The sequence below is a fragment of the Hipposideros armiger genome, unplaced genomic scaffold, assembly GCF_001890085.2.
Source record: "Hipposideros armiger isolate ML-2016 unplaced genomic scaffold, ASM189008v1 scaffold_617, whole genome shotgun sequence".
In the NCBI taxonomy this organism is placed as follows: Eukaryota; Metazoa; Chordata; class Mammalia; order Chiroptera; family Hipposideridae; genus Hipposideros; species Hipposideros armiger.
In genome coordinates, this window is record NW_017731967.1 from 761,843 (window position 1) to 778,790 (window position 16,948).

Consider the following 16,948-nt stretch of genomic DNA (forward strand, 5'->3'; position numbering starts at 1 on the left):
CGGAGGCTCACAGGGTTCCCGCCACAGAGGACACAGGCCACGGAGGCTCACAGGGTCCCCACCACAGAGGACACCAGCGCCCCGAAGAGAAGGCGGCCTGCTCAGGGTTAGTCAGACAGTATGTTTTCCAATAACAAAGCACAATACTTCCAGAGGTACAGTCACTCATAATGTTCCCGCAATGACATAAGGAAAGGGACCCTTTCATCCACCTTGCTGCCTGGAGGCCCCATGCCGCAAATGAATAAAAGCCCCATTTCAGAAACAAGAAGCATCTTTCTTGAACGCACCCACTGAGGGCGGAGACGGCTAACTCTCCCGCTCCCTAATTCTTAGATTAATTCCTGAATCCCAACACCATCCCGCTGCCACCCGTCTCCCAAATCAGTGCAGGGAAGACACAAGTCCCATCCTCACTGCAGTGCCTGTGTTAGCACCCACCTGATTTTTACTGCAGCTGGAGGAACACAGACAAAGGAAGAATGTTAAAAAAATAAATATTCTAATTACATTGAGATTTTTAAGGTATCGGTAGTTTGCTCTACTTAAATTTATGCAGAAGTATGAAAAAAGGCTATGGAGTTGCTGAATACTGACCTGTTCAAGGCGTTTCAGGTGCTGGTGGAGGTTGAGAGCTAGTCTGTCCCACCACCGGCCTCTGCTGTCTGGACAGTACACCTTCTGGGACAAAAGGCTCTCCAGCTGCTTGACGGCTTCCTGTCACAAGGGAAACTCATTAGACTCACACACACCAAAAGCACAAATGAGATCAGCCACGTGTACTTGGAAAGCTTATCTTTCCATCCCAAAACGAGGCCAAGGATGTGCCTCAGGAGTGGACCTGAGCTTCCTGAGGCGTCCCTACTTTTTACCCAGGTCCCCTGACAACTGTGAACACTGCATGACATATTCTACAAACCAAGTCAGCCGGCCCAGGGCCACTCAGGACCCAGATTGGGCAGGAGAGCCATGGCAGGGGCTGGAAACCCACTCGCTTCTGGGAACCCAGCTGGTCACGGGGCCCACGCGAGAGGAGTTTGGGGCGGTGGCAGGACATCTTAACAGGGGGACTTTCTGGTCTAGATTTGCGTAAACTGTTCAGTCCTTTATGTTACTCTTTTGTGGTTCATGGATCTCCTTGAAACAGCTAATAATTCTCCTGAGGAAAGTCGTACACACAATGGTGGGGTCACAGACTCCCCAAAGCCCATCCCATGGACCCTCTTGGGTCCATCCCAAGAAAATGCTTTGGCACATCCCTTGAAAAATACCAAGAAACTTCAACATAACAGAAGTTCACTGACAATCTCACAGTGTTGAGTATAAGGGAGGACATGAGCAAATCCTGATCTGTGATCCTAAATTCTTTCCAGACGGCCCATGACAGCTATCAGGGGACCACAAGCAGATGTGAGGTTCCCCCGCAGGGAGTCCTGGAGGCCTCGCCCGACCCACAGGGCCTCCCGGGAGAGACTTGGGCTCAGGTGACAACACTCGCACCCCCCAATCCCAGGCTGTGCAGGTGCGCCATCACCTCACCAAGCAGCTGGGCGCTGGCTCTCTGCACAGCTCAGTGCTGATGTGTCCATCCAGGCCCGTGCTCTCTCACCTCATACATGTGGAGTCGCTGGAAGATGTCGACAGCCCGGGACAAAATGCGCGTATAAACCCACCCAGCGGTAAAGCAGCGCAGAAAGACCGGGAGGCTCTCATGGTACCTAAGACGACAGGTACAGCAGCGGTTCGGACACTGGGGTTAGTTACTGGAAGAAGAGCACAGAAGTGACCCAGCACACTGGATTTCTAAATTTACAAAGGCATGCTGTAAACACTGTCAGCTGTGTGCAGTTTACACCACAGATCATTGTGCTTACAGACAGCCATCATCATTTCCTAGGTCTCTTGGGCAGTGGAGTAGGTGACAACAGCGGGTCATACTCGAAGCTGGAGGCCCGAGGGCCAAACCCAGGACCTGACTTTGTATGTCCTGCCAGCTAACCATGGTCTTCACAATGGTTAAAATAAATCAAATGGAGAATACCACTCTGTGCATGTGAAAATTATGTGAAACCGGTATTTTGGTGTTAATTAAGTTGGACCGAGCCATCTCGTTCACTCACGTGAAGTATCTGCAGTATAAGGCCGTGTGGCCTGCGAACCCCAAAATACTGACCAGCTGGCCTCTGACAGAACTCTACCAGCCTCTCTACTACAGTGATCCAACTTCCTGGCTAGGGTTTCTTTTCTTTCTTTTTTTTATGAAGAAAGCCACGTACTAACTTGTTTTAACCATTTGTTTTGCTGTTTGGTCTGAGAAATGTAACACATTTACCTCAATTATCTTAAGAAAATCCTCAATGTACATGCACATCACAGGCTAACATTGGTTATCTCATTTCTAGAAAGGCCTTTAAGGAAAAATGGCTCAATTTACTGCCCAAATTACAGAATGCTCCCAAACAAAACAGGGACAAAACTCAGTTATATTTTTCTTAACAGTAAAGGCCATTTCCTGACTATGGTTTTTAAGTCCATATCATTTCTGTATGTCCTAAATATTTTATTGGAAGAGATATTTAATAATACTAATTTTTCTCATCACTATGTAATAGCAAAGGAAAAATTTCTTAACAAATACAGAATATGTTTAAGATCTATAAAACCAAAAAAAATCAGGGATCATGTGCTGTGTCCTCGAACATTTGAGGTAAATGTTGAATGTAGTTTTCTTTTGCAGAATATCGCCCACTTGAACTTCCACTGAGAGGACACACCTAGCAACTCTCCCACAGTCTGTCCTCCTGCTGGCTGCCCCCCACATCTGAGCTCAGCAGACCAACACTCAGGGGAACCAGACACCTGAAGTGGGCAGCTGAAAGCCCAGTGTTTGTTTGTCTAAATGTCTGCTGCACAGGGATGTGATTTACCTAAACTTCCCTACAAACTTTTAGACATTTCCTCCTATTTTGCACAGCACTTCAACTCTATGCAAAGCAAGTAAGAAATTCAACTCCATGGCTGGTTTGACCACAGAACAAAAGAAGGATGTTCTTCATGAAGAAAATTACCTGGAGTGGTTGGAACAACTTGGTCAGTAAGTACATTTTGATGGGCCCCTTAAAAAACATCTCACCTCAGGGAAGGGTGGTTTTTCAGTTTGTTCCAGTCCCTTCTGGCACGCTGAGCGAGCTCGTGAGCTTCTTTCCAGTTCCCGTTGGCCATTGCGGTAGAAATGTCACTCAGCATGTGGGTGGCAGCTGCGTATCTGGGGGAAAAAACCCACACCATCCAAGTTTCAAATGTGAATGAGCACTTATATAAAAAATGTCCACTAAGTCTAAATCTGATGGGCAAAAGTATGTTTTTGAAAAACTTAAACTACTTAAATTTTCTTCTCGTAATAATTTAACACATAACACCACTGGAGTGGCCTAGAAGAACTATTGGGTTGTTGGAAAAGTCATGATGCATTTTTGCAACGAAACCATAGAAAAAATACGTCATGACTTTTCCGACAACTCAATAATACAGGTGACCCGACTAGGGAGAAAAAAACATCCGCACCTGTGACGATGTAACACGTTCCTGTATGTAAATGTGACAATGATTAGCTCATCAGCCTGGAGTTTGGACACTCGGTCATTCACTCATTCAACAATCTGGCAGCAGCCACGTGGACATGGAACTGACTTCAGAATTCTATTAAGGTGTAGACTTGGTAACTTGATCATTCAGTAAGAGGGACATTGCCCATGCTAATAGAATGACTTGGGGGTTTTCAAAATAGCTTCAGGACACTCTGGGAGACAGCAATGCTGAAACGCCCTGGAATCACTTAGCTGCAGACAGACACCTTCTCGCTGCATCTTTTGATACCAAAACAAGGACAATTGCCCACTGACTGTGACACTTGGACTCACACCTAAAAGAAAAGCACGTGCAACCCCTCTCATTATTACTAGGTGTCATATAATCACCCTTCCTCAAGTCAGTTAAATCCAATTTCATTTACATGGTAAGGCCCTCTGCATAACAAAATGAGTTTTCATTATTTATAGCATATCTACTTTTTAAAAAGAATATGGTTTATTTTTTTTCTCCCTAGCCCCCCTACTTTTGAACAACCATGGTTTTTTGTCAATCACAGAACTAAAAGGTAATATTCCTTAGATATAACAATACTAAGATGTAGTAAGCAACCCCTATAGGCCAGACTCTAAGCACTTTACAGGTACCAACACCTATCTGTAGGAATACACTACTATGTCCCCCATTTTACAAACGAGGAAACTGAGGCACAGAGAGGTTTCATGGTTCCCTAGGACAGAGACTGGAACTTGGCTTCAAAATACAGATTCCCACAAAAGAGAAAAGCATAAAGTCACTAAAAACAAAAAAAAATAAAAGGACATAAGACAACTAAAAACAGGGTAGAAGGAAATATTAGAAGATTTGACAAAAAGCGTTATTTTTATTGAACACAAACAAGATACTGAGCTTCCTAAGAGCTCAGGCAAAAGGGGCTAAAATCAGTTTATTTTGATTTAATAATTCCAACTTACTTTTTAAAGCACATTCTAAACAACACTTAAACGACCTTCCTAAAATCAAATATCAGAATCAATTTCAGTGAAATTTGAGTCATAAGCCTTAAATCAAGAGTCAGAAGTGACATTTTAGGAAATCCAAATTGATTTTTCTTATAAAAGGTGGGTTTGTTAGGAAACCCAAGTTGTTTTTTCCTGTAAGACCTATGCCATTTTTTTATTAAAACCTACTTTTGCCAGTCAAACCAAACATTCACGAAATCCATGTACTCAGTGAAAACCCCTCACCTGTCACGTACACGCGTGTGGAATGAGCAGACAAGTTGGTATTCACTTGATCTGAGGTGATATTATTGGGAAAACACTCACCTTCAGCTTGTTCATGCCAACGACATATTCACAAAGCAGGTTTGTTCAAACGTCTACATTTTTAAAATGTTGCCAACACTACATGGGGACATAAGCCAGGGAAAATGTCTATAGCTCTAGGCCCAAACTCACTTTTTTGGCAACTGTAATCTAAGCACATTTCTACATTCTCCTTATTGTCTTAGAAATGTATACAAGTGAGGCAGAAACATAACAAAAAACTGTTTTGTCTATGAACTTATGTTTCTACTGTGGCTGGCGAAAAATAGTAATAAAACATTTTACATTAAGTTTAAAGGCACAGCTATTATGACAGTGAGTAGACATGGTCTGACCTGATGAGATCGTCTCTATTCTGGAAGATTTGGGTTTTCCGATGGATGGTGTACCGAGGAAATGCCAGTCGGCCTAGGCTGACCAATAGCACAGAGGAAAGCTGGCTCTGCCCGCCGCCCGCGGCCTCCTCCTCTTCCAGTGAGTCGGTCAAGGCGAAGAGCAGCAGGATCCGGGAAAACACAGCCCGAGGGCCTGGGCACACTCGCAGGGCCGGTCCCGCCAAGGCCTTAGCTCTGAGAAATAAACGGCATCAAATAACTGTCCGGTTTCTAAGCATCTGGATATCAGATTTTACAAATGATTTTCAGATAAAATAAAGATAGGGGCATTCACCATTCTGAGCCTGAAGCAAATCTACCACTTCTGGCTGAGGGACACTGGAGCCTTTCTTAACCAACCTGGGACTCAGAGCACCACCTGGGACACGCAGATGATCAAATGAAATTTTATCTCCAAATGGTTTCAATAAAAGCAGGATGGGGCTGACGCTGGTGATGAACATGTAAAATACCAGAAAAATTCATGAAAGTTTCACCTAATTGACATTAGCAATTCTTGCTTTTTGCTAGAGGGACAATTTATTCACTGAAAATGCCTTTATGGAAGGCTCCTGGTAAGGCAGCACGGTCTCATGGACCAGGAAGCGGTACGAATTTACACCAAGGTTGGTGCTGTCCTCTGATGTGCAGGGGTCCCCAGGAGCACCTCCATTCCAGGGTAACTTCAGAGTGAACTCCGTTTGATTCTGGATGCCTTCAAGGTGGGCCTGGCAGTCTGAATAAACCCAGGGCTCTCACAGCTGGGGTACCATCTAGAACAGGATTCTCACCCTCAGAACTATTGACACTGGGCCGGATAATCCTTTTGGGGGGGGGGTCCTGTGCATTACAGGGTACCCAGCCACACCCCGGGCCTCTACTCACTACATGCCAGTAGCACCCCTCCTCCTGGTCATGACAATCAGAGCCTCTGGATGGGCCAGCTGCCCCTGGAGGGCAAGCTCACCGCAGCTGAGACCACTGGCCTAGTGGAGGACTTCCCACTTTCCTCTCTATCCCAGCAGCCTCTGCACCAAAGCATCGGGGTGGGGAGGTGGGGGCACTGTGGGCACTGGTGCCACCAGGGGGTGGGGTGGGATTCCTATCTACACAGACTGGCTCAAAGGGCCCACTTCCTCCATCTCCACACAGAGCCCAGGGCTGTCCCTGTGGACCAAGCCCTGCGCTGCAGAAGGAAGCAATCGTCACACATGGCAAAGGGAACGGTCCTCTCAACTGGGGCTCAGGAAGTGTGAACGAGGAACCTTTTTCTGTTTCCTATGATAACAGCAGAGTGAGATAACCAGGTACTGTCCTGGCGGAGACTCTGAGATGCCACTGCTGGGCTCCACCACAAAATAAGGAAATAAAGGACAATCTTAAAGGACAGTGACAACTAAAATAGCCTTGAGTCCAAAGTCAGTGATAAAAAATGTTAATCTTATCTCTTTTATTTCTGTTCGCATGCTAAGTGCTGACACTGAGGGGACTGCCAATTTTGATGTTCACTTGCTTATATAATGTTACTTAAAAGGTAAACATAAAATACTTGAGAAATACCATTGGATAAGGAAAAAACTTGGAAGACATTGATCATACCAGAGGGATGGGGATTCAATCTCGTAAAGTCAATGAACTATAAATATATAATTTATTAACATACTTTTAAAAAACCTATGGTATAAACTTTTTTGAAGGGCTGGCAGTGACGTTTTTCTTAATAATATATGTCATATTTATGACTAGATTATTTTATTAAAGATTAGTATTTGTATGTGCCAGGGATGGACTCTTGGCACGTAACCACTGAGAGTTACCTGTGTGTGAGAGCAAGTGTGTGTATAAATCCACACACACACACACACACACACACACACACACACACAGACACAATAAACAACGTAAATAACAATGACATCATATTAAAAACCATGATCTCAGGCAGCCAACTGGCTCAGCTGATTAGAGCGCAGTGCTCATAACACCATGGTTGCCGGTTCGATCCTTGCATGGGCCACAGAGCTGCACCCTCCACAACTAGATTGAAACAACTCCTTGACTTGGAGCTAATGGGTCCTGGAAAAACACACTGTTCCCCAATAAAAAAAATAAAAATAAATAAAAATAAAGCATCATCTCATTTCATCCTCAACAACTCCAGAATAGTGGGTTCCCAGACTGAATAGTTATGTTTTATAGATAATGTGGGCAGAAGACACAAATTCTAAGTTTTTACAGTCTTCCTCAAACTGAAACTGTTCAAGGGCTTCACAAGGGCAAATGAAACTACCCACAGTGTGGTAAATTTTTATGTTTACACTCAAATAAAGCTGCATATGAAAACTGACAGATTACACTTCAATAAAGTTTACTAAAATAAAAATTTGACCGAATAGTTCACCCTTCAATCCTGCAAGAATGGTCATTAGAACTGCATTTTTCTTGAATAATTAATAAAATACTAGAACTTACCAAAGGCCTATTGCCTTTATTCTCTTGATCTCTGACTTTTCTAGGTCCTAGAAATTAGTAGGGTGTTGTAAGAATTATAAATAATAAACCAAGAAGGAATCCAGGCTATTGTAATTAAGGCTCTCTCACTTCTCAATCTAATTGTAAATGAAATAAGCAATGACAAAACAAAAATGTGTGCCATCTATTGTAAATTAATATGCATGATCAACATTTTAAATGCTTTTACTGTAACAACAGCCAACAAAACCTTTTTAAAATCACTGCGCCGACTCCAGGCTGTCTCTTGCCCCAAGTGCAGACTGAAGGCTGTCTGGCCAGTTTGAGAAAGGTCTCCACCAGCTGCTGCTTCTGCCCATTGGGGTTTGCCAAGTGGAAGGTCTTTGCCAGGGTTTTGAGTTCAGGAGCAGAAAGTAATTCCAACACTTCAGGGAGTTCTTGCAACTCAGATTCTGAAATGGTCAAACACCAATTACTAACAGTGTTCGAGAGTTTGACCGTTTTCTAGCTTGATTTACGTGAAGAAGAAGGAAGCTTGGTTGGATGGAAAGGAAAGGAAACGCTACTGGAGATCTTGGTTTGCCAAACCAATTATTAAAGGATGGGGAAAACGGACATTTTGGAGAAGTTACAATAGAACTTCTCAATACAACCTAAAGGAAAATGTGAAAAAAAACAGACACAGATGGTAGTCATGATGGTCTGGGCCTCCTCCTCAAAAGCTCACTGGTATATTCGCTCTTTTGAATTATAAACCTCCAAGGGGACCTCTCCAAAACAGGCCGGAGAGTCAGCTGCCCATCAGCCCTCCCCTTGCCCCACAGACCTCTGGCCTCCTTCATCCACCACACATGTGTCACGCATTATGGGACCCAGACACCATTCTCAACCCACGGGATTTGGCTGAGTCACACCCAGGTTCAGGCAGTGCCTGCTTCCTCCATTCGGCAAACACAGGGTGCACACTGCATGCCCAATAATTTCCACGGCCCTGGGCACAGCGCCATTAACACCCAAGCCCTCCCCACAGGAGCCTGCCTCCTAGCACAATAAATAAGCAAATATTTGTGGTGGTGATAACTGCTGCCTGATAAACCTGGGCAAGGCAAAGTGACATGGCGGGGAGGCTGGATTTTCCACGGGTTGGCCATGCAAATCTGATGAGGTGACACGGAGCACAGGTGATGAAATGCAGGGGAGATCTGAGGGGCGGCGAGTACAAGGCTGGGACACAGGTGTGCACTCAGCATGCTGAGGACACAGAGGAGAGCTGGATGGCCACAGCAGAGGGACACCCAGGGCCACAACCACGGGCTGTGTGGATCGTGGGCCGGACTTGAACTTGACTGCGTGCAGCAAGGGAGCCTGGGACTCTGGTTTGCTGGTGAAAGGTTATTTCCTGGGAGGTCAAGGCTCACCTGGCATGCGATGTGGAGATTCACAGACTCTACCAGATCTGAGACAGACAGGGACCTGAGCTCCCAGGAGACCTGGATGGCACAGACGTGTGGGAAGCACTGGTTCACGGAGGGCCCCGCATCCTACCCACTGTCTCACATCCGGGGCCTCCCTGCCTTAATTTCCAGAACTTCCTGCTGCTCTTCCCCTGCAGACGCTGCTGCACAGAAACCTTCTGGCTTTGGCTTCATTTGCTTATTTCAGTCTAACCTGAACCCAAGTCTCAACATCTATCATTGTCCTTAGACCTAAGTGTCCAGTGCAATATTGTGCTCAGTACAGGTAGGTGCTTAATGAATTCTACCGATAAGACAACCAGGGTTGCCCAGTGTTCACACAGGCTTACGTCAAACAATTCTTGAAGCAATCAACCTAGAAACTCAAAGGTATGCGGGGGGGTCGATGAAGTTTTCAGAGGCAATTTCAGCATCACACAAACCAGCTTTATTCTGTCATAAGGATGAGGAATTTGGATAATATGGGTAAGTTCTTGCTGAAAGGACACAGCTGAGGAAGGCTGAGTGGCTTCTTCTGTGGTGACTTTATGTGACTTTAAGTCACCCACCTTAGGTGACTTTATGGTCCTAAATTTGTGACAGTTAAGAAAATAGCAGACACTCTTCTTGTTGTCTGAACCCAGGCTAATGATGGCTTTAGCATCACATGAATAATTGATTGCTCTAAGAAAATTAAAAACTCAATTTAAAAAAACACATAATTATTATTTATCAGGCACCAACTAGGGGATGGCACCATGCTAATATCACCATCATTCTGCAGAAACTTAATTCTTCGTGTCCTGTTTTCATTTTACCTTTACTTCAACTGATCATACCTGTGTGCAGAAAGCCTGCTTGCCTCAGTTCTCCAATCACAGGTGCTAAGTCAGTGGCAATCTCTTCATAGTCCAGTTTATTCATCTTAATCCAGCTGAATTTACGTTGAAATAGTCTTACATATAACTTCTGACCATTATCTGCGATAAAGTTAAGAAAAACGGGGAAAATATGATCTTCCTTCTTAAAAACAACATGCAAGTATCATTTACTTTTAAAAACTGAGGTGAGTATATATACTCTATTAGAAATATACACGCTTCCTCAACTGATCTTCCAAGAAAATCTTTTTCTTCCTTTGGGAGATGTAACTTATTTCAAATACAAAGCCCCCACGGGGATGTCTCCTTGTTGTGTGTGCCCGTCACCAAAAGAAAGGAAGACCATCCGGAACGGAACCCCCTGGGCCAGTTCTGCCACTTCTAAATTATGTGAATGTCATCGAACCTTATGGAGGCTCCATTTTCTCTTCTATTTAAATAAAAAAAAAAAGGAGGAATGGTGGGAGGCATTAAGTCCGTTTTCCCAAAGTTGGAGGAACAATTAAACAAAGTGAGGTGTTCAAGGATTGGTCTCTGAACCATAAAAAAAAAAAAGAAAAAAAATCCAATGTTGGTAACAATTATTGACCATTTTAAAACTTCTAAGAATCAGGTTTTCTAGCCACCATTTCCACTCCCTCAGAGAAGCCCTACCCAGAATTCCAGTTATTATTCTGTTTCCTGCTTTTGGTTTAATACGCATCATTCTATTTTTGGTTGAAAATCATTTCAACCGAAAGATTTTTTAAAAAATGTCTCACTTTGGGGCCGGCCGAGTGGCTCGCTGGTTAGGAGTTGGCTTGGGACGCCAGCTCTGAGCAGCAGGGCCCCGGTTCGGATCCCACATGAGGGCAAGTGACACTGCACCCTCTACAGCTAAGATGGTGAACAACAGCTCAACCTGGAGCTGGGCTGCCGTGAGTAGCCGGCGACAGTGTAGGCTGCAGTGGAGCTCCCATGAGCCACCGTGAGCGGCCGTCCAGTGGCCGGCGACTGATCTGCCTCACCCGGGAAGAGCACAATGATAATACCAACATGGGCCAGTGAAGCAACGTCCTCCACAACTAGACTGAGGAACAAAAGGACAGCAACTTGTCTGTTCCCCTTCCCCTGATTCCCCAAACGCTGTTCCCCTCCCCAAATTCCCCAATTAAATCTTTAAAAAAAAAAAAAAGTCTTGCTTTGGTAGGGCAGCCATCTCTCTCCGTGATCTCAGCTGAGCCATTTGATTAACCCGTTTGGTGCCAGTTTCCCGATTACCCAAATTATCACTGAATTTCTGCCAGCTCTAAAATGGTCTAATTATATATTTTTAATTCTCAACATTTCTTTTCCTTTTTTTCTTTAAAGAGGCAAAAGTGATTAGGAGCAGTTACTTTCACAGACAGACTTGTAAGTGATTCTCCGTGGAGGGCAATACAGAATATGCAGAACTGCACTAGGGAGACCAGCCATATTTCTCAATTAGATGGAAACAGAGCCACCAACTACTCAAATGCTTGGATGAATGCAACCAGCACCCAGCCCAAAATGAGTGATTCCACTGTGTGAATTTAAAACTAAAACCCTTTTCTTAAACATTAGTGTAATGTTCGGGATTTTTTTTTTAACTACCAAGGTGTCGGACCTGGCTACTTATTATTAGGGATCAGTGTGGCCCCCAAGCAAGCTTTTCCTACCTCAGGGACTCAGTTCCACGGCACCACCGTGACCCTTTGGATTGACATTGCAACTGTCACAATGGTGGCTTTTGTTCCCAGCCTGCACCACCGGCTTAGCGCCATCACTGGCTGCCAAGGACTGGAGGCAGAGACTAGTATTTTTAAATGGACCAATTTAGCTTGAAAGTTTCCATTTCCTCCAGAGCCAGGCTTTAAAAGGCAGAGTCCAGGAACCTAAAATATGGTTGCAGAAAAAAAATACGCCTCAATCTACCTTGGCTTATTTTTTCCTGTATTTTCATTTACTTTCATTTTTGAGGAAATGGGTGTACAAAACCCACAAAACAATCTAACCATAGCTTGAGGACAAGCTCAAAATGCAAAGAACACTTTTCTGAATTGCATGATATATGTTTTTTTAATCTGGAAAAGGCTGTCTTACAACCATCAAGTTAACAGTAAGTCCTCACTTAACGTTGTCCATAGGTTCTGCAACTTTGAATGAAAAGAAGTATAACATGGGGTGGCCGGTTAGCTCAGGTGGTTAGAGCGCAGTGCTTATAACACCAAGGTTGCCGGTTCGATCCCCGCATGGGCCACTGTGATGCGCCCTCCACAACTAGATTGAAACAACTACTTGACTTGGAGCTGATGGGTCCTGGAAAAACACACTGTTCCCCAATAAACTAAAAAAAAAAAGGAAGTATAACAAAACCAGTTTCATCACAGGCCAATTGATATAAACAAGAGTTATGTTCCCAAAGCATCCCATCAATGTTATAAATGTAAAGATGTTGAACGAAACGTTATTCAAGGACCTGCCGTATACATATGAAGGCAGGATACTGCGCGAGCAGGCATCACTGGGCACAAAATCTTGTCTCTTTTACATGCCTATCCTTCTCTCAAGGAACCTTGTAGAAGGCTCTAATTCCCACAAATAATCCCAGAGGATTCTCAAAACCATACTGACTCCTTGTGGTCATCAGGGCCCAAATCAGGACAGCAAATAGGGACACAAAAAACTTGAAAGCAAATAGGCTTAAGATACCTGATAATTGATAAAATTTAGTTACGATTCCTTTCTCGTGTTCATCAAAGAGTGACCTATCCTCTTCATTCTCAAATACAGCTCCCAGCACCACCAGGAAACTGTGAAGGTAGTAAGGTGTGGCCGGAATAGTTTCACCAGGTACATCACTGCTTGACCCCTGCTCCAAAGGGACTCTATGAGTGACTTCAGTCTTTAAGCCACTGTCGCCTTCCAGAGGAAGCTCTTGGATATTACTCCATTTAGAAGCATCATGTGTACAGCTATGAGTTTTTGCCTCTTGATCTGACAGCTCTGTGGTAGTTTCTGAAGTAACAGCCATTGTAACTTCTTCACCACTACCTGCCTCAAGATTTTCAACACCTGTACCAGCCACTCCTTTGATACTCCCCTGTTTTGCAAGAGTGTCCTCTGAAGTAGACTGTAACTGATCCCCAAAAGTTCCATCTGGTGAAAGTAATCGGGGAGTGTTGCCTGAGAAGGCAGAGGTGAGAGCTGTTGTCCCACATTCCTGGGTAGCCTTGTGATTTTCAGCTTTCGTTACTTTAGTGCCTTCTACAGTATGCTCGGGGGTACTCTGTTCCTTAAGAGGCTCGCAGGTAAATGTATTTTCCTTCTGAGAGCTGTTCTCCAAAGTTTGATCCTGGTCCTCAGTCTCTGAACAGTTATCAACCACCCTAACCACTGAGGAACTCTGAGGACCACGATTGGCAAACGGCTCATTCTTCTCTATGCATCTTTTTGCCTTTATGTATCTTCTAGACAATTTAGATGACAGGCTTCCCAAAGGAATGACTTTGACATTATGATGTCTCAGCTCGTCTTGGTTTTTACACACCAAGTCATCATTACTTTTAAAGTAGGGGCTGGTCTGCTGTTTTACACCCATTTTTACTGAACCGCTTTGGCCAGGGCTTAAATTTGTCTTTGATGGTGAGGACTTCTCAGGAGTTACATCATCCACGGCACTATTGGTTAAGTCTATTGTGGACACATTTGAATTCGTTAAGCCGACACGCTTAACTTCTGGGACGTCACCACTATCAGAACACATTTCATCAAGGTGCCGGTTTAAGTCGTATCTTGGCACCATTTTACTACAAACGGGGCAGGCAAGTTTAGCAGGTGGTGCATTGTTGAAAAACAAAGCAATAGAGTTAGCCTCCTTTTTTTTAGTTTTGCTGCTTGATAAACTTCTACGGGGTCTTTTTTTCGCAGGTGATTTCCCTTCTGGCATCCTGAGCATTGGGAAAACTGGGTGTTTCAAGTAATAAAACACAGGGGAGACGATAGCAATGGTTTACTTTTACTTCCCTGACTTGGAATAACAAAAAGTGGGCTTCTATTTGATGTCATGTTATTCGTTTAGTCGATTTCTTCTTCCTGCAAAATAAGACACATGTGGATTAAAAACGTTTTTATAAACTCAAAACAGAGGGGGAAAGTAAGCTGTGAAACACGCAATGGCAGCATCTTTTGCGATACGGAAAACCCTGGGCTGGGGACAGAAGCCAGGCTCTACATGCACCGTCCGTGTGCCCCACTAGCCATAAAATGATGGCGTTGGACTTTGCAGGCGGTAATTTCTAAGGCCTCTCTTTAAGATCTAAAATTGTCCGTTTATAAAAAGGGACCATTTGACTATTCCAGGTCCTTTTTCTTTAAGGCCCCTGCAGCGGGCAACTTTTCCAGGGATAGACCGTGCCTATCTGCGCGACCCCCAGGGTCACTTCTGCCTCACAGGTCGCGGGCATCTGGGGCTCCGAGCTCGGGCCGCCCGCCTCCCGCTCCCGCCCTCCGGACACGACCGCCTTGAGCCCGCCACTCTCCTCCTGCTTCAACTATTGATGAGGCTAAAAGGAGTAGGAATGAGGGTGGTAATAGTCAGAAGCTCATGTTATTTATACGAGGGAATGCTATATNTCCTCCCGTCCGAGCCCCCCGCCCGCGACCCCGGCCCGGGCTCCCCACACCTCCCACCTAGCTCCGCGCGCCCAGGCATGAGCAGCCGATCCCCGCGTCTCGGCTCGCACAGGCTCGGCAAGTGGAGGCCCGAGTGATCGATCTCCCCGCTCCTGCCCCTTGAAGGCCTTTTTCCCTCGAGAGCGGCTGGGTAGGCGCCCTTTTCTCTTTACACCTGGAGGCGGTCACTGCAGGTGCGTCCCTGCACGTGCACACGGAGGGAACCCCTTTCCCAGTCGGTGGGGAGGTTGCTAATTGGGGGAGAAGTCAAAGTGAAGGGGCCTCCTGGGAGAAGACAGAGGGGTGGCCTCTACTCAGCCTGCGGTGCTGGGCTTTCCAGATGTGCTGTTCGCTGCCGCCTTGATACCATAGATGCAAATGACCTCAAGAGCAAAGGAATAACAAAATGTAGTCAAGTACAGCAGCCCCCCACCCCCTTACCTGCAGGGGATACGGTCCCGGACCCCGTGGGTGCCCGAAACCGCGGATAGTACCGAACCCTATATGGACTGTTTTTTCCTATCCATATCTACCTATGATGAAGTTCAATTTATGTTAGGCACAGTAAGAGATCAACAACAATAAAATAGAACAATTGTAACAATATAGTGTAATAAGATTATGTAAATATAGTCTCTCCGATAACTGATCTGATTAGCGAGAGGCCTACTAAGTGACTAACGTGCGGGTCCATCTACAGTGTGGATACACTAGACAAATGGATGATTCTCTCAGGGGCAGGACTGAGCAGGTCCTTGCGAGATTTCATCGCACTACACAGAACAACTCACAGTTTAAAACTTAGGAATTGTTTGTTTCTGGAATTTTCCATGTAATATTCTCGGACTGTGGTTGACCACACATAACTGAAATGGGAGGAAAGTGAAACGGTGGAGAAGGGGGAACTACTGTCATTGGGGAGTGGTGACTTTGGGATATTTATTACTTTTAAAAAATATAGTTTGTGAGATTATATAATTTATAAAATGGCTGTTTAACAACTGAAAAATTACTGGAAGCTTATCAGTCAGCTCTTGAGCACTGAGGCCAGTTGCTTCCAGCATCCCCTAGAATGACCCAGAATGTGAGCTGAGCACGGGGCCGTGTTTGTGGTCCTTAGCCACGGCCTGCAACAGTGGCCAGCACTGGGTAGTTACTCCATAAATATGGGTCGAATGAACACGTGAATAAACCAAAGGCACATAAGTAGGGAATTCGTCTACAGGTATGTATTGAGTGCCTCTCATGTCCTGTGGCAGTGGACAGAATGAGGAACGGTGTGGGAGGGGAACCCCAGCCTTCATGGAGAATACATTCTTGTGGAGGAAGACAGAGAAAAAAAAGATTATGTAGAGAATTCAAAGATGAGTCCTTGGAAGAGAAGTACAGGCAGGAACAGCCTGGTGAGGGTGGGGAGGGGGGTTACGTTTGGAAAGCGTGGGAAGGAAAGACCACACGGCAAACCTAACATTTGCGCAGACTGGAAGGAGGCAAGGCGGTGGCTATTTGAGAGGATTGTAGGTAGCAGCAGCATTAGCAGGGAGTGTACCTGAGGTAGAGGCTTGTCTGGCAAGTCTAAGAACCAAGCAGGCCGGGGAGGCTGGAGCAGGCAAGTTCTCTACCCATGCAAGGCTTCAGGCATATCCGCCAAATGCAATCAATGAGACCCTATCAGACAAAAGGCAGTTTGTCCGGGATGGGGATGGTGAATCCATGGGCACTGGACTGTCAGTGTACCTTCCTAGCCGTATTCACCTTCCGTCATGTTTAGGTCCCACGTGTCCTCTAGTCATCTGACTGTGGACGGAACTCTACGGCTTAAGAGCCTTTCAGGTGACGAGATCATTTCTCAAGGGGAGAGATGTCAGGCACATGCACAAGAATCCCACTGTTTCGTGAAAGGACGATGGCCGTGGGAGAAGGAAATCAAGACCCCAGAGAGTGAGGACCTCTGTGGGCAGCTGGCTGTGATGGGGGTGGCTGGCTCTGCGCCCTCAGCCTGCAGCCAGCTCCTGCCCCCTCCCAAGCGGCCTGTCACGTGGGCCCAGCATGGGAACGGCCTCGGGAGCTCAGTCCTGCTCCATACCCAGAAAAAGCAAGACGGGGCTTTGCAAACACAGTTTGGAGTTTGTGTTTTCACACTGTGCACCTCTCAAATATCTGCCATCCATGCCAAG

At 45.4% G+C, this 16,948-nt stretch overlaps 1 protein-coding gene and 1 non-coding gene across 5 annotated transcripts in view; one reads left to right on the forward strand and one right to left on the reverse strand.

Moving 5' to 3' along the window:
* The window catches only part of FAN1 (FANCD2 and FANCI associated nuclease 1), a 24,972-nt gene extending 10,100 nt beyond the window's left edge, over positions 1 to 14,872 (reverse strand). Inside the window, exons 1-8 of one of the 4 annotated variants that reach the window (XM_019625156.1) lie at positions 14,790 to 14,872; positions 12,810 to 14,192; positions 10,056 to 10,196; positions 8,013 to 8,214; positions 5,252 to 5,485; positions 3,134 to 3,265; positions 1,610 to 1,718; positions 598 to 717 (exon numbers count right to left, since the gene is read on the reverse strand). In XM_019625156.1, coding sequence (XP_019480701.1) covers positions 598 to 717; positions 1,610 to 1,718; positions 3,134 to 3,265; positions 5,252 to 5,485; positions 8,013 to 8,214; positions 10,056 to 10,196; positions 12,810 to 14,055 — 2,184 coding nt within the window. In that variant the 5' untranslated portion in view covers positions 14,056 to 14,192; positions 14,790 to 14,872. Of the gene's footprint in view, positions 1 to 597; positions 718 to 1,609; positions 1,719 to 3,133; positions 3,266 to 5,251; positions 5,486 to 8,012; positions 8,215 to 10,055; positions 10,197 to 12,809; positions 14,618 to 14,789 lie in introns of those variants that run through there. The other 3 variants (XR_002122004.1, XM_019625155.1, XM_019625157.1) reach the window with 3 other exon arrangements.
* On the forward strand, positions 12,284 to 12,357 carry TRNAI-UAU (transfer RNA isoleucine (anticodon UAU)). The gene has a single exon. It is a non-coding gene; the product is annotated as a tRNA-Ile (tRNA).
* Positions 14,873 to 16,948: the final 2,076 nt, after the last annotated feature.